The 17267-nt window shown below is 60.1% G+C and overlaps 1 protein-coding gene across 11 annotated transcripts in view; it reads left to right on the forward strand.

Annotated features, from left to right (window-relative positions):
* DIS3L2 (DIS3 like 3'-5' exoribonuclease 2) overlaps window positions 1-17267 on the forward strand; it is a 346373-nt gene that overhangs the window by 324447 nt on the left and 4659 nt on the right. For 8 of the 11 annotated variants that reach the window (XR_005378821.1, XR_005378822.1, XM_038574182.1 and 5 more), the window contains 7 exons: window positions 371-436; window positions 10504-10687; window positions 11270-11356; window positions 14206-14353; window positions 14770-14900; window positions 15078-15182; window positions 16512-16613. Coding sequence is in view for 9 of the 11 variants with exons in the window: in XM_038574182.1 (XP_038430110.1) it covers window positions 371-436; window positions 10504-10687; window positions 11270-11356; window positions 14206-14353; window positions 14770-14900; window positions 15078-15182; window positions 16512-16613 (823 nt within the window). In the remaining 2 variants the exon portion in view is untranslated. The other 3 variants (XM_038574186.1, XM_038574187.1, XM_038574188.1) reach the window with 3 other exon arrangements.

Here is a 17267-nt window from a genome sequence, read left to right on the forward strand (position 1 = left end):
CATGGGGTTGGCATGACCGGGGCTCAGTGGATTGGGGCGGGGGCAGCCTGTGAGCAGCACACTGCACCAACCACAAGGCCTCCCCCAGGGCTGAGCCCACCCAGGTAGCCACTAGCATCTACAGGTCTTGATGGCTAGAGTGCATGGGGACATTGGAACACAGATTCCCTCTTTGTGACCAAGGAAGCAGTGCTTACCTTAAGACTCAGATTCCCTTTTGCTCATTCCAGAAAACCCTCTCCTCCACTTGGTTGGGAGTAGAGGAGACATTGGAGACAAAAAGACCACAGTCCACAGACCACAGCCCCACCACACTCTGGTGTGTGGAAAGCCCAGGTTGAGACCAGCAGTTGTTTGTTCTTCCTTCCAGCCTTGATGCCCTGCTCAAGGGGAGCTGCTCCCCAGCAGCAGAGAGGACAAGAGTGTCTTTGGAGAGGTGAGAAAAGGATGTAGTAACTTGCAAAAGCAAAGTAGCTTGAGTTCCCAGGAACACGTGTCTCATCCTCTCTTAGCTAATCGTCTGTTGCCGTGGGGGGGGGGGGGGGGGGGGGGGACGTGAGAGGGGGGACACCTGTACATTCTGGAATACTCTTCTCTCCCAAATATCTCTGTGGTCAAAGTCTGACTTTAAAATCAAAATTAATCTCTCCCATTGTCAGTGATGACCAAGCTGGCCCCCTACTAGCCTTACCAAGCTCTGCCCCTTGTCCAGGGCTATGGAGCCAGGCCTCATAGTTTTGGGCTGAGGCATGAAAGTGTCCCCCAGGCCAGGGAGTCTGAAAAGGACAGCAAAGCTGTTGAGGGGTCACAGCGATGGCTCCTGAAGGTGGCCGTGCCTCCTGGCCCCACCTCCTCTGGTCAGCGGTTCTAATTCCAGTTGGACAGCTGCTAGAAGTGGAGAAAGGCATGTGCGTCCACACCACAGCGCAGCCAGCAAGCCCTAATTACCGGGCTCTGCGAGGCCACAGGCACACACTGCCACCTGGTTCTGCTTAGGGGGAGTTTTGTGCCATGAGCACCGGCCTTGTGCCTCCTCGAGCAGAGTCCTGAACCTCGGGAAGGGAGCTCGGCTTCTCAGCTAGCTTTACGCTGACAAAGGGCTTTCTGCCTGTCAGCCCAGCTCCCCAGCAAACCCCCATCCCCTCCCTACCGCAGCCACTGGGCCCCCCTTTGGCAAGGCCCGAGGGCCCACGCTCCGGACGCCTAGCCTCTTGAGACTTCCTTTGGAGCTAGAAAAACAAGCGGCTGAAACGTGCCTCGCTGCAGCTGGGCCCCACCCGCTGAACCTATAGAAAGGCCCTGGAGTGGATTCAGCCTCACAGAAGAGGAAACCTGGCTCCGGCCTCACCCGCAGGGCCTGTTATGTCTGGCTCCAGAGGCCTTCTCCTCTGGGCTTTTCCATGCCTGTGAACTAGGCCCCATTCATTTCCCTGTGGTTTCGTGGGAATGTCCAAAACACTCCGCAGGTTGCAGCAAGCCCAGGAGGAGAGGGGTCAGCGAGAGGCCCGAGCTGTGACGTGTGCTCAGCCCCACGGCCCCAGCACCCTCCACTTGGCTGCTGGCCGCGGGGTGCCGGGCCGGCTGTGGGTGGTCGCCCATCGATCCGCCTGCCTGTGCCCCCCACCCTCACCCCGGCCAGCTCTGCTTGCAGTGCGCTCTTTCTCTCGGTCTCTCTCTCCCTCGGCCTCCACTTTCCAGCTCCCAGGCCACCGGCCCCACCCCGGCCTGGCCTAGGCGAGAACCGCAACAAAGATCTCTTGAAGCTTCCCGTCCCCGGCGGCTTCCCCTCAACTCCAGCCAACCATCATTCCCATCCCGCCCCGATTCCCAGGGCAGCAGGTCCTCTGCGAGGGTGGCCGCCCCCACCCCCCACCACTGCTCAGGCTTAGAAGGGGCCACACTCCATGCTCAGTGCTCAGGGCTCATGAGCGAGCGGCCCAAGGCCAGGGCCAAGCCCCAGGGCTCCCAGGCCTGCGGTGAGGCTGTGCCCCTGCAGGGGAGTCTGGTCCTGAGCAGAACTGATTCAAAACTGGCTGGGAGCAGTTCTTATCAAATTTCCGAGTTAGCAGTTTTCACCCAGTGCTAATTGAACAGTCCCAGTGAGCGGCCTGATTCCATCTGCATGACATTCCCACAGAGCTGTGACAAGGACCCCGGTGGCTGAGGGCAAAAGAGGCTCTCACTTGCTTTTGGTCTTTGAAAATGGATGCATTCTCAGGGTTGGGTCACAGCCATGCCACTGTGCCCTGGCTGCCCGGCACCCCAGTCCTTTCCAAAGCCACTTTCTGAGCGTTCTGGGTATGGAAGGGGTGGGGCGAGTTTCTCCTCTGGTTTAGCTGGTAAAATGAATCTGGAGATGGAACATCCTTGGAGGCCCCGCTGCTCTGGGTGGGCAGGGTTGAGAGGGTAAGTGCAGAGGAGCCAGGAGCCCAAGGGCAAGGGCTGTTGGGGTCTGGGCAGTTGGGCCAGAGAGATCCTGCTGCCGGCGCCAGCCTCCCTGCACTCATCTAGATCAGCCGAGTGCTGAGGGAGGGAGGGAGGGCAGCCAGCTGAGCTGTGGTCAGCCCCGCACCGACTTTGGGTCTGGAGCATGCCTGCCGCTGCTGCCTTCCAGAGACCAACAGCCCCACCCGCCCACCCCCATGCCACCCTGTCCCAGGGCCTTGTCTTCGTCAACCTGATGGGAGTGGGCCTTTCTCTTCTCTCCTCTGCCCAGTGGACTTGAAAAGACAGTTTCGGGGACAGCGTCCTGGTGCCAGTGCCCCGAGGTTACCCAGCTGCTCTTCACACAGGGGCCTGTTGTGTTCCGGGGCTGCTGGTGACCAGATGCCCTCCCTGAGCGCAAGGACAGCCTGGGACAAGGGGCTGGGGAATGTGGGCTCCCGCCCCTCCCTCCCCTGCCTGGCTGTGGCCTTTGTCTCCTGGCCGGAGCGCCAGGCTGCCAGGAGGAAGCAGCCCGCCCCTTCCTGCAGGACCGATACTGTTCCGGGCCCTCCCCAGGGCCCTCCTCAAGCAGAGGGTGGTGAGGACAAGCCTGCTCCTCTTCACGAGGCAAACCACATGGCCCTGAGTCCCCTCCTGAGAGCTCCCAGCTCCAAGGGGACATCTGACTTCTTCCCTGGACAGCCCCTCCCGTCGGATGCAGGCTGGTCACATACCCACCCTCAGGTGCTGCCTCACCATCAGCTCCTTTGCCTCCAGAAACGCATGCAGAGCAACCTTTCAGATCCTTAGAACAGCCATCAGGAAGCATCACAGAGGCCCTCCTCGCCCTGGCTTTGGTTTCCTGCACCAGCCGCCCCAGCCCCAGGGCTCTGGCACCTGGCTCCTGCTTGCTAAACCCAGGCCCCCCATCCCGCCCGCAGCCTCCCCATCTTCCCCACGTGGGGCAGGGTACACCCTGGGCAGCTTCTCCCTGACCTTGGTCCCCCTGGCACGCTGCCCCGCCAGCCTCCAAACTCCGTTCCTCTGGCCCCTCGGTGCCAGGGGCCAGTGTTGCCCCCTCCCAGAGCTTCGCCTCATGTGTGTATCTTGGACTCTGCCTTGACCTCTCTTTCTTGCTGCCTCCGGCTGCTTCTCACAAACCATCCATCTCTCCACATTCATCCGAACCATGCTTGGCCTCTGGGCCCCGCATGCCCTTCGTCGTGTTCTTTTTCGGTCCCACCCCTGGTCTGGCAGCCTTTCCCCGCTCCCCAGAGAAGCACTGGTGCCGGCCGGCGCCCGCAGCACAGCCCTCCTCCCTCTGCCCTTGGTTCCTGGTTATCTAGATTCGGTTTGCCACCACACTTGTACTTGTTCATCCCTCCCGTGTAAAGTATTTCCCTCCTCCTTGCCACCTCTTGGAACTGATCTGCCCACAAGGCTTTCTGGTGGCAGTGGGGCCTCGAGGTCACACAGGCCTGTCGTCAATTGGCTGTGGGACCCGGAGCCAGACACCTTTCCTTTTTGTACCATACGCTCCCCTCGCACAGAAATGGATAGAAACCCCTTCCAGGGCTGCGGGAGACTCTCAGGGGCTTCACGTCCGGGTTCCTCCTAGCGTGACGCCTGTCACCGGCACCCCATGAGTGTCTCTCCCTCTCTCGTCGCACATGGGGCAGAATTAGGCCACAGCAGCAGCTCAAAAAAGACATGAGGACAAGTAAGAGAACAAAGAACCCAACAAATGGCTCTAGCTGAGGAGGCTTACTACCCTGGGCTGGCAATAAAGAGCAATGCCACAGGTCTTGTAAGTGGAGGGTGCTCCCCCTCAGACCAGGGGGAAGCCAGGAGGGTTGTTGCTTCTCTTGCACCTAGTTCAGGAATGGGCTCAGTCAAGCTCTTTCCTTAGGCAGGGCTTTAAGTTGTCGACGACTCCTGGCAGCAGGTGTTAGGGGTCAGATGTGTATGCACGAGGGCTGTACGCCTAAGCAGAACAGGGCACGCTGGCAGGGACCCAGCCCCCCAGATCCTGACTGTGCCCATCCTGGGAACCTGCACTAATTTCTGGAGCATCTGCACTGTGCCAGCTCGGGGCATCCTCCAGCCTTGTGCTGGGACCAAGGTAGACAGCACTGGGATGGGGAGGGGAGATTCAGCGATGATCAGGGCAATCACAGCAGCATGAACAAAACGCTCGGGTGGGCTGCCCAGGACGCACGGAGGGGTCGCCCCTCATGCTGCCTCCCTGGAGGAAGAAGAGAGGCCAGGGGGCCAGCATATCAGCTAAGAGAGCAGCAGTGCAGTGAGGCGGCAGCAGGGAAGAGCCACGAGAAGTCAGCGTGTCTAGATTGTGAGGGCTGGGGTCGGGGAGAGGGAGAAGTGATTCCAGGCACGTGACAAAAAGCCTGCTAAACCTCATTTTACCAAGGAGATGGACCGTCCAAAGGATGGGGGTGGCCAGTTCCAAGGATGGTGGTGGCCGCTGAAGCACTTCAGGCAGGAGAGGGACATGACCAGGTTTGCCTTCGAGGAAGAATGCCCCACTCTGGGCGTAAGGAAGTAAACAGCACGGCGAGACGAGAAGTAAGGAGGCAGTTGGTCAGGGCTGGAGGCCTGACCAAGGTGGTGGCGTTGGGGCAGGAGGGAGAGCAGGAGCCTCCAGGAATCCTGCCATGTGCTCAGCCCAAATCCTGGGGTCGGGGCGCCCAGTCAGTCACATTCCCGGTGTGCGTAATAATAGTATAATATTTCACGAAGGCCGAGCGCTTGTATATACTGTGCCTCCATCTTGCAAGTCTATCAGTTGAGATTCAGAGAGGTTTCAAAATGTATCTGAAATCACACAGCTGGCGAGTGACTGAACTGTGACCGCTAGCCTCTCCTCTCCGCATGGCTTGGCCTGTGCGAACAAGGAAGGAATCAGGACACGTGGTAGAAAGTAGCAGGAACAGGGAAAAGCAGGCACCGCACCTAGGACACCTCGCTCCCCTACCCCACCTGAGGGGCTCCTTGGCTGCAGACACCCCCCGGGCCCCTAATGAGCAAGACAGAGCCACAGTCTCGCAGACAAGCAGAGAACTCAGGCCAGTTCCTTTGATGGTCGAGAATGGGCAGCCTTCCTCTGAAAGGGCAGATGTTTTAGCCCATTTCTCGTTTAGCCACTGTCTGACCCCTGCCAGGTAGAGTGTCTTTTCCCAGACATCATCCTTCAGCTGCGACACAAATTCAATCATCAATGAGCAGCAAATGCTACATCCGGGAACTTCTTGTCTTGATGCATATTAGCCTCTTAAAGGCAAAAGAATGTCCTGTAATAAAAACACCAGATAAATTCATCCCCCAGCATTTCATATATCTAAATATACTTTTTCTTTAAGTAACTAACACACTTTGGGAAACAGCATTCTGGACCAAAGTCGTCTTTGCCGTGTGACAATGTGTATACTTTTGAGGAGGTTGCTCTTGGCCTTTTCCCACCATCTGCCATAGCCGGTGAGGGACTTCAACAGTTCTAGGCTTGCTCAGCTCCTCCCCGGGATGAGAGGCCTCTCACCTGCCCCCCACGCCCATGTCCTAGCACCTGGAAACCCAGAGCCTAGGTAGGTGGGATGTGGAGAATGAGTGCTGACGAGCATGCATCCTGGCATGGCCCCCGGCTGGCTGTGCACCTGTATGCCACAGACACCCCCACCCCACCCCAAGACCTCCAGAGTTGCGGGCCCCCAGTGGCACTGGGCTGCAAATGCTCAGCAGATGCCAGCACTGGGACCGAGGCCCCATATCCAAAGGCTTGGCTTGCCGTTCTGGAAGGTGATCTTGGCTGGTGGCCATGCCTGAGCGTCCATTAGAGCAGTTGTCAGACAGTTGCTCACTGCCAGCCCCCTCCCCACCACCCTCCGAGTGGGGCTGAGTGATCTCATGCCTGTGCTGTGCTGTAGCAGGAGGAGGAGGTGGGTTACAACCAGGACAGGTACCCAGATCTGGGAGCAGGGTCTGAGGCCAGGGCAACATGCAAGCCTCCATCCCCACCTCCCCGACTCTGGTGTGTGGCGTTTGTTCTCAGGGGCTCATCCTAAGCACCCAAAACAGCTTCAGGTGTCATCTGAGGTCTGGCTGCTGGACCTGTGCATGCAGCACTGGCCCCCAGCAGGGGAGGGAGATTGGGTGAAGACAAGCCAGCTGTTGAGGCTCCTCTTCTAATTGCCCTGTGCCCCGAGGAGGGCAAGCCTTCAGCCCCTCTGGCTAAGGAGAAAACCCCTGAATGGGAGCCCAGAGACCCCTGGCCCTTGGGCCACAGGACTACAGTTTATAAACTAGGGCTCCTTCCTGCCCACCAGTTCCTAGGTTCTAGGCTGCTCCTGCCACGTCCCAGGTCCTGTGGAAGAAAGATGCTGGGGGCCCCCTGCTGGCCAGTTCATGGAACTGACCCACAGGGTGACCTGTTGAGTCGGGTAAAGGGGGCCTTGGCTGGGCTCCGATGAGATGAGAGCGAGGACACCCCCCTGCCCCACCCAGTCCCGGCCAGCCCGCTTCTCCCTCCGTGGTGCCTGGCCCTGTCTTTGAATCCTGAACTCCGTGGAATCTGGCCTTCCTGTTCCCTCGCTTCCCCGGGGGACCCTCCTCCGCAGCTGCGCCGGGCCCCCCACAGCCCCCCAGGACCCGACTGCCGTGGCTCACAGTTTGCGTGCTCTCTCTGCCCCTCCCGCTCCCACCTGCCGGTATAAGAAGGATTTTAAGGACAGGTTGTGGGGAAACGGTCCTGCAGCTATCCCGGAACACTAATGAGCCGTGGCAGCACCCGGGGAGTCGGGCTTACTGCTACGCCACCTCCCAGTTTGGTGACATTGATGTTTTTCTGGGGTGAATGCTTGATACCAGCAAAGTGTCAGGGAGAAAGTTGCACGGGCTGCCCTCTCAGGCTCCTGCCCCCTGTCGTGAGGGAGGGACTGAGCCGCGGAGCCCCCAGGAGGCACCAAGGGACCTGTCCAAGGTCAGCCTCTGCATCTCAAGCTTTGCCAGACTCTTCTCAAGGTTAACAGGAGTACACTCGTTTTTCTGCCACCGGCTACAGGCAGCTCATGGGACTATACTGGGGGCCCAGGGAGGACAAGTAATGCAGAAGCGGCTTGATTGGGTCTGTTGTCACCGCCTGGGGCTCTGGCCATCGGCCCCACCTTCCCTATCCCTTCCTTCCTATTCTCGACCTTACATGAGAACCTGAGAGATGAGGCAGGAGAGCTCCTGCAGGAGCTGGGAGCAGGAGCACGCCACCTGCGGAAGCCCCCACGCATTCAGTTCCTGTGACCCCAGGGGTGGGAATCGGGTTGGGGCGACAGGCTAGAACCCCACCGCCCACCGCCCCTGTACCCTGCCCAGCACTCCTCAGCCTGCAGCCTGACCACAGCGCTGCTGTGGGGCCATGCTGCCCCCTGCTGGCCATACTGGCAAAACACAGCCCAGGGTCAGCCCCAAGGTTATCCAGGGGTACCCTCCCCACCCGAGTGTGCGCTGGAGAGTGCGGGGCTCCAAGGAGCAGACCTCGAGCGCCCTGCCCACAAGCATTCTCAGGCTGCGTGGGGAGACAGGTCTAGAGGCACCTGACACACAGTAATGTTCGCTGAGTGAACAGAGGGACAAAGGTACGCGTCTGAAGCATTCAGGGGATGACAGCCTCTAGTATCTGGCCCAGAACAGACAGTAAATCAAATCAGACACTTACTGAGCAGGAACGGAGACTCCTCTTGGGTCGGTAAAATCTAAGTTGGGAAACCAAGTATGAAGAGTCCAACAGTGCTAGGCTGTGACACAGGTGACCGTACAACAGCCTGGTTCTTTTTTTTTTTTTTTAAGAATTTTATTTATTTATTCATAGAGACAGAGAGAGAGAGGCAGAGACACAGGCAGAAGGAGAAGCAGGCTCCATGCAGAGAGCCTGATGTGGGACTCGATCCAGGGTCTCCAGGATCACGCCCTGGGCTGCAGGCGGTGCTAAACCACTGCACCACCAGGGCTGCCCAACAACTTGGTTCTTGTTGCCAGGTGGCTGGTTGGCAGTAAGTACCCAAGGGGGTGACGGGGCAGCCTTCAGCCTGGGCCTTCGGGGAAGGCAAGGGAAAGGCAAGTAAGAGGAGATAAATGACAGGGGTGAAACTCACAGGGCGCCTTGGAGGGACCCCGGGCTGGCCGTTTGGCATGGACAGTGGGGAGAGGGGGAAAGTACATCCTGTGTCCTGACGCCAACAATGTGCCAGGCACAGGGTCTGCCCTGAAAGCGTGTGATATTCCCACTGGTTGTCACAACCCGTTTGTGGAGCAGGTGCTACTACCCTGTTCTACGTTTGAGAAAAAGGAGGATCAAGAAAGGTCCCGGAGTCATCCTGGTTGCCTACAGCAGGAACATGGAGCCAGGATTCAGACCTCCACTTAGGAAATGGTGGTCGGGTTCAGGTGCCTGAGCCCAGAGGTCTTTCAGCAGGAAGTGTCGTGCACGAGGACAGGCTGGGGGCACGGGGAAGCAGAATGGTCACTTAACTGACTACGAGTGCACAGGAGAGGATAAAGAAACTCTTCATTCCACACCTAGGGTTTCCTGCATGGTGCAAGGGCCAGCTGACACCTGACCTTGCAGCCTGACGCCCAAACTATACCCCTGGCCCAGTATATCCAGTAGGCCAGTCCAGAGTCATCCTCACAGAGGAGGGGCTATGAGTAAGGCTCGAGCTAGACCTGTCCCAAAGCGCCAGACCTGGCCCCGGTCCCTCTGATCATGCCACCACCAGAGGACCATTTCCACAGCCCTTCTTCCTGGTAGGGAGGCCTTCTGGGAGACAGATGTGTTCTCAGGACCAGAGCCACAATTCTTCCGTGGCAGGCCCAGTCTGGGGGGCAGAGGGGCTGTAAGCTCATGCTCATTCTCTGCCCTCATCCCGGGCTGCTTTCCCTTCCAAGAGCTTGGCAAGGTGACGAGGCTAACCCTGAGGCATTACCCACACTTCCAGGAAGAGGAAGTTCATCTCAGGCCTCCGCTGCTGGCCAGCAGGGCTACCAGAGCTTAGGCCCTGACCTATTCTGCATCCATGGGAGAAGCACAGGCTTGTCATGCAGCTTGGGATCCAGGATGAAAGCAGGGGAGAAGCCAGCCCCCACACAGGGTACCCAGGCCACGACGGCAGCAGTGTGCCCAAGCCCCCTTTCCAGGGGCTTCAGCTCTTGTGCATGTGTGTGACTCACCCTGCCAGCAGAGCCCTGGGTGAGGGAAGCAGCACGTGGCCTCCTGCCCCACATTTGAGGGGTGGGGGCGCCAGCCTCAGGCCTGTGTGACCCAGCTTCCCACTCGGCCTGACTCCTCGATCCTGGCTCTCATCTTCATCCGCCCTCAGCCCCCGCTCCTCTCCCTGGGTCCTTTGTGCCTTCGTCTCTTCACCTGGAACCATATCTGCTCATACCTGTTGATTTGAATTACACTCAAGTGCAGCAAGAGTCAAGTGTTAAATCCTAAGAGGTTAACTCTCTGGGATTTGAACACCTCGACGGCACGTTGGCCTTGTCCCCCAGGATATGTACGTCCTCTTGCTGTCCGTGACTCTCCTAGTCATCCTTAGAAACCCTTCTCTCCTCCCGGGGAGCAGGGAGTCCTGGGTCTGCTGAGCACCTTCTACGGCCTTCTACACACCCCCAGGAAGCGCTCGGAGTTCTCATGGCGGCCTGGGCCTCTTGTTTCCTTACAGCGGAGGACACCCCCAAGCATCCCGGGAGGCTAGTCATTCAGCAGACAGCTTTGTTGAGCACCTTCTCTTTGTCAGGCAGGGTGCTGGGGTGCCAAGCACAGGGGCCATGGTGAGGATAAGACAGATGCCATCCCCCTAGTCTCATGGGGGAGGTGGTGCACAAGCTCACACATCAGAAGAGAAGAGTGGTGCTGACTGGTTAGCTCCAAGGGGGGCACAAGGGAGTGGGGATGAGACTGGGTGGCAGGAGGGCGTCTCCAGGCTGAGACCGAAGAGCCCAAGAGGGCCAGCCTGCAGCTAGTCTGGGAAAGGGCCGGTGGCCCCTGGCCCCTGCTGATTGTCCCCACTGCAGGCTCGTGGAGGAGTTCATGCTCCTGGCCAACATGGCAGTGGCCCACAAGACACACCGCACCTTCCCTGAGCGTGCCCTGCTGCGCCGGCACCCCCCACCCCAGACCAAGATGCTCAACGACCTCATGGAATTCTGTGACCAGATGGGGCTGCCCATGGACTTCAGCTCTGCCGGGGCCCTCAATGTGAGTGTGGGGAGTGCAGGGGAGGGGGAGGCCCTGAGGGGAGGCCTCTAAGTCACAGAAGCCCAGGCCATGGGCCATGCTCCCCACCAGGACCAGGCCAAGGGAAGCCACTCAATGCTCATCTGTGGGCAGGGATCCCATGGCCAGGGATGGGCTGGGCTTGGGCCCAGAAACTTTCAGTAGGGGGCTGAGATGACTGGAAGCCAGAGAATGTTTTATATGGTAAGTGGTGTCAAGTGCTCCCTGCCTGGAACTAAGCCCTATGGGGCTCAGGCCTTAGCTTTGATCCCATGGAAGGGAGGCTGTTCCCATCTGTGCTTTTAAGCCTGGGGTGGGCAGAGAGATGCCTTAGGTCAGACAACTGGAAACCAGTGTCTCTATCCATGTCTCGTACGTGGAAGGACTGACCTCAGAGCCACGGCCCAGTGTGGGACACGGACTGGAGCTGCTGGCCCCTGCGCTCCACCATGGCCATCTGAGCAGGGTTGAGCCCCTTCTTCCCCAGGTCTCAGATGGTCAGAGGGTGACAGGGGCCCCAGAGGTCCCCAAGCTTGACTTCATATCACATGGGCTTGCTTCTAGAAAAGTCTGACCGAAACATTTGGAGATGACAAGTACTCACTGGCCCGGAAGGAGGTGCTCACCAACATGTGCTCTCGGCCCATGCAGGTAAGGAGGGGCCAAGCCCCCAACCTCCCCCTTCTCCCAGGGGAGTCCGTGATCACCACACACAGAGGACCTAAGGGGAGGAGTGGGGAGGACAGCCCCACGTGTTACCTCCGACAGGTGAGCCCTGGGCTCCTGAGACTTGCCTCCCTCACCTGCCCAAGGATGGCTTCCAGGGGCCGTTAAAGGGCCCTATTTGAGCCCTGCTGCCCCCTCACCGCCTGGCCTCTGGGGCTCCGTCTCCTCGCTGAAGGCAGGGAAGGGGCATACACCAAGCCTTCGATGCTCAGGCCCCGCAGACCAGACCGGCTTGGCGAAGGAATGGGGGCTGGTCAGCACTCAGTTGAGTGGACACCCCGGAGGGGAGAGATTGTCCCCCACAGCAGCCTATCCAGAGGAGAAGGCGCAGCCCCCACTGTGCCCTCTGGACCCCAGGCAGAGAAGTCTCCCTCTGGCAGCTGGGAGAAGAGGAGTCGGGCCGTGGGCCTGTGTCCGCACACAGTGTGATGGGCTGGCAGCCTGGGAGGCAGACAGTGAACCTGCTCCTAGCAGCATGTCTCAGCCCTCTGAGCCTGAGCTTTGGCCCCTGCAGGCTTAAGCATCTTGGGAAGGAGCCACCCCACCCGTCTGTCGGGTCAGCAGGAGCTGCAGATGCTAATGGGGCAGCTCTGGGCCCCGTTCTGGCCAGGGGACAGTGACAAACCATTTTTCAGGGGCTCAGTCACTCTGCAGATTCAATCTGTTCACGAGAACCAGGTCACCTCAGCTGGCCACAGCTGATTTATTTCCCAACAGTCATATATTCTGCCCAGAATGGAGTCATCAGGGCCCTTTTGGGTCTGGCCACTTTTACCCTGTCCCCAGTCACAAGTGCCTGCCCCCACACACACCTTTAAAGCACACCACACAGAGGAAGGTGTGCCTGTGGCCAAGAGACTCGAGGTCACTCTGTCCCCTAGCTACTCGGAGATGCAGTAGCCTCTGGTCCCAGAACTGCCTGTTGACTGCCATGCAGGGCCACTTGGACCCCCGTTCACTGCCCCCAGCCTCTGGAAGGCATCCACCTCCAAGGTCAAACTAGCCCTGGAGCTCTGTGGAAAGGATCCTTCCTCTTCTGTGTCAACCAGAGCCTGAAGGAGTGGACTTCTGGCCTTTCCTGCCAGTGAGTGACCTTCAAGGCTGGCCTTTGTGTGGGAAACTGATGGCAAGGGGTTCCAGAGTGCCGGCGGTGCCTCCTGAGAACCGGGACAGGGACAGGGAACAAGGCAGCAGCAGCAGCAGCATGAACACCAGAGTCCTGAGTAAGCTGCTGAAATAGGAAAGCCCCTCTCCCCCACCCTGCCCACCCTGCCCAGAGATACCTTCCCAGACAAGGTTGGGACCAGGGCCTCTGGGTTCCTCAGCCCAGCCCATCTGGGGAAGTGGCCCTGCCACTGAGAATGACGCCCAGACATGGCTTGGAGTGGCGGCTGCTCCCACCTCCCCCCGTGACTTGCCCCCGATGTAAACCAGGCCCCAGCAGGAACTGGAAGGGAGGTGGACTCGGGGAGCTGAGCGGCTCATTGCCAGCTGTGCCCTGGATTCCACAGTAACTGGAGCTGGCTGTCCATTTGGCTGAGCACACGAGCGGGTGGGTGTGAGCAGAGAGCAAGGGAGCAAGCGAGTGAACGCACAAGGGTGTGACCTTGGCCCTCGATCAGGAACCTGTTCACTTGCTCCTTGCAGCATTCTTGATTCCCTGCCCTGAGAGCTTGGGGACCACAGGACAAGCAGCTGCAGGGACTGTGGCTGAGCCCCCCCAGACAGCCCGAACCATGGTGGCCCGGAGCCATTTGTTGGGCCCCTCGAGAAATTTGGCCTCTCTTAGTGACCCAGGTCATCACTCCTCCGCTGCAGGAGGGCCTCTTAGACTCGGACCTCTGAGTCTTGGTGCCAGGACAGCTTGTCAGGGACAAGGAGGGCTGAGGCTGGCGGCTGGCAAACCTCCCCCTTCCTTGGCTGGCACGGGGTTGCCTCTGGGGGGCCCAGAGGTGCTGGGGTGCCAGCACAGGCTTCCGCAGGACAGGGATCAGAGCCGGAGGGCGTGAGGTCGGTCACAACCAAAGATTCGGCCTGGGCCCCAGAGGAAGAGCCCGGTGCCCACTGCCCATTTCACTATAGGCGGGTAACAGGCATCCCAGGCCTTCCGTCCTACTTGCCATTCTGGTCGTGTGGTGGTGGCAGGCTCCGTGTCCAGGCAGAGCCACCCCAGCTTCTGCTTGTGCCTCCACAGCTGGTCTGCAGCCCCTTGCCCGGCCCGGCCCTGGCCTCCTCTCCTCCCATTCTGGAGTAGCTGCCCCATCCCCACCCCGTGGAGCAGACCGAACCGCTCCCTTCTTATTGCTGGCGGTGCAGCAGCAGCTCGTCCTCCCCAGCTGCCATCAGACTTTGGCACCTGGCCGGCTGGCTGCGAGGGCTGGGGTGGCCCATCCTACAGGGCTCTGAGGGAGGAAGCAGTCTAGCATGTTGAGGTTCCCAGCACCCTCTGGTCCCCCCAGAGGCGAGGTGGGCCCCTTGCAGTGCTCTCCGGCCTGTTCTCCGTGCCATCACCACGAGGGGTCTGCACAACCCAGGGCAAGGCCCACTTCTGTCCTCAGCGGGAGAGGGGCATGGACACCCCGTGGCTCTGCACAGCCCCACGGCAGCCCCATGGATCCCCTTAGAGAGAATGGCCCCTGGCGTCCTGCAGCCTGGCAGGTCAGTCCACTCCAGAACAGCCCGTCACGAGGCCCTGAGTGTGACAGCCTGGCAGCGCAAACCCAGCCCTGACCCAGCCTGGCCAGGTTGTAAGACTCCGTCCTCTGTCCCCGCAGATGGCACTGTACTTCTGCTCGGGGGTGCTGCAGGACCAGGCACAGTTCCGGCACTACGCCCTCAACGTGCCGCTCTACACCCACTTCACCTCTCCCATCCGCCGTTTCGCTGACGTCCTGGTGCACCGCCTCCTGGCCGCCGCGCTTGGTAAGAGGCAGCGCACAGGCGGGTAACACCGACCTGTGCCCACCTAAGGGCCGCCCAGCCCCAGAGCAGGGTACCTAGCAGCCAGAGGCCACACTGCATGGCTGTAGAGGCCCCAAGAGGTAGCCAGGGAGCAGCAGGGGAGCTGGGGCCCAGAAACACTCCCCCTGTGAGTCTGCTAGGCATCAGCCCCAGGAGAGCTCACTGAAAGTCCTGTACAAAAGCCGGGGCTCAAGGCGGCCCTAACAGTGGCTGCCCACCTTCCCAGCCCTCGGAGCCGGGCCCCAGGAGGCTCTGGCTCTGCATGGGCGCCCAGGCCCCACCTTGCCTGGCAGGGAGCACTGTGCTGCCTGTCACCCAGCCATGGCTGGCATACAGACAGCACCCTGCCAGCAGCCCCACCAGCACCCTCTTCCCAGGCTACAGGGAGCTGCCAGACATGGAGCCCGACACCCTGCAAAAGCAGGCTGACCACTGCAATGACCGCCGCATGGCGTCCAAGCGCGTCCAGGAGCTCAGCACCGGCCTCTTCTTTGCCATCCTGGTTAAGGTGAGGCCACCAGCCCGGTGCCCCCTCCCCTTCCTCCACCCCACGTCCCCTCCTGGGCACCTGCTCACAAGGAGCTCTTAAGGAGCTTAGGGGCCTTCGGCAGCTGGGCTGGGCCCGGGGGTGATGCCACATCCCCATGCCCCATGGCCAAGCCTTGGCTGGAGCCCTGCCTTGCAGGAAAGTGGCCCCCTGGAGTCAGAAGCCATGGTGCTCGGCGTCCTGAACCAAGCCTTCGATGTGCTGGTGCTGCGCTACGGGGTGCAGAAGCGTATCTACTGTAACGTGAGTACCCACAGGCCCCCCCGGGCCAGGGTCAGGGACCTGCGGGCGGGCAAAGGCCAACTCTGGGTGCTGAAGTGCATCTACTGTGATGCGATTACCGGGGACCTTGTGGCTTCGGGGCAAAGGCCCCCCTCCCCTCACAGACATCGGGCTGTGTCCACTGCACACTCTGTTTTCACCTGCATGTGCCCCATCCCTCTGCTGAGGTCTCCTCCATATTTGCCTGGCATGTGGGGGAGCCTGGCCCAGGGACAGCCCTTGGCAGACACACAGGCATGGAGGATGGCAGCACGGGCCAGGGTCCTTGCTGTCCTCGCCGGCACTGGAGAATACAAGCCTTGGGGGTGACACCGGCCATGTGGTGGCAGAGGGTATGCGGTCCCAGACCTTGCTTCCTGCCACCACCCAGCTCCAAGCCCACCTGATGGGCCATGCTGGGACCACTGGCCACACCTGCCTGAGGTGAGGGATCCAGGCCAAGGGTCAGGCTTGAGGGAACGGGCCCCTCCCTACCCAGTGCCGGACGGTAGAGTATGCAAGTTTTGGGGGATGGTTTTAGAGGAAAGTGCAGAAAGGAAAGATCAGGGAGGATGGTCCTTGGCCACTCTGGAAACTGTGTCCCCTGAAGAGAAGGAAAAGACCAGCCCTTGCCTCGGGTCTTGCCCTGTGTGGCTATTTATTTGGGGTTCTTTCCAAGGGTACGTGATGCCTATGCTAATGCCATCTGAAGGACCTATTTCAGATGACCTTGTGGTTAGCAGGTCAGCACCTGGCCCCTGACCCTGGCTTTGGATTCCCTGACATCCAGAACACTTGGGGGAATGCAGAGCCCCCACCCAGAGTGGACCGAGCATGGCATTAAGGCAGTGGGGTAAAGCAGGAGAGACAGACTGGGGTCCAGCTGGAATCCGTCAGGGCTCTAGTCCTGGAATTCTGAGCAGGACAGAAGTTCAGGTCTAGGTCTGCAGACAACCCAGCCCTCAGCCTGTGCTAGCAAACCCCGTGCCCGCAGGGGTCAGCCCCCCTCTACCCTTAGCTGCCTGGTCCACCTTGTCCCTGATGAGCCCCTGCCCCTTAGCACTTGGTCACCCTCGGGTGCTGCCTCAACGGAGGACGGCCTGGCAAGGCCTCCCTGCAGCCGGCCAGAGACAAGAGGCAAGGGTGGGATGGTCCCTAATTAGAGGTCAGCAGCCAGCTGCTGGGTGTGGGCACAGGCGGTGGTGGGGGACGCGGCCTCCAAGCAGGGGGTTGGGGGTGGGCTGCAGGGTCAAAGGTTAGAAGGTGGCATCCAGAGCTTACAACCTGAGATACAGATGTGTGTCCCCCCAGGCACTGCCCCTGCGGTCCCACCACTTCCAGAGGGTGGGTAAGAAGCCGGAGCTCACACTTGTCTGGGAGCCTGAGGACATGGAGCAGGAGCCAGTGCGGCAGGTCAGAAGCCGGGGGTGGGGCAGCTTTTCCAGAGTACCACTGTGTGCCTGTCCACCCCAGTTCTTCGTGAGCCCTCCTCTTGCCTCCTGGGGCGCAGTTGCCACGCCTCCCCTGCTGTCCCTCCTGCTCCCCACCCAGTGTATGCCCCAGCATTTAGGTTCCCCTGTGGGATTTCAGATTCCACATGAGGAGACCAGCACAGCTCACCCCCATCACCTCCTTTGGGCCAGAGCTTTCCTGTACTGCCTTCCCTGCCCTGGGGACACCCACTGTGGGAGGAACGGTGGGCGGTGGGGGGCACTGCCTATCCCTCTAAAGCAGGGTTTTAACTTTTGGGGTCCTTTTAAGAATCTAAGGAAAACTGTGGATCCTCCTACCCAAGATCTTGTATCTAATGGTGTTCACCTATGGCATGCTCTGAAGGCCAGCCCCACACCCCAGTTCCTTGCTCCCTGACCCCGGGCACTCACAGCACCAGACAGCGCACACTGTGGTGACTGGCCCATTTTACTTCTCACCGGAGCCCCAGGGCCTCAGCTCCCGAGCAGGCGCAGCTGACGACAGGCAAACAGGGCAAGTGGTCCCAGGGCCCAACTAGGGTGGGTGGCAGGGCTGGGCAGGACTGGCCCCTCACGGCCCACTCGTGTCACCATG

Source organism: Canis lupus, chromosome 25 (genome assembly GCF_011100685.1).
Source record: "Canis lupus familiaris isolate Mischka breed German Shepherd chromosome 25, alternate assembly UU_Cfam_GSD_1.0, whole genome shotgun sequence".
In the NCBI taxonomy this organism is placed as follows: Eukaryota; Metazoa; Chordata; class Mammalia; order Carnivora; family Canidae; genus Canis; species Canis lupus.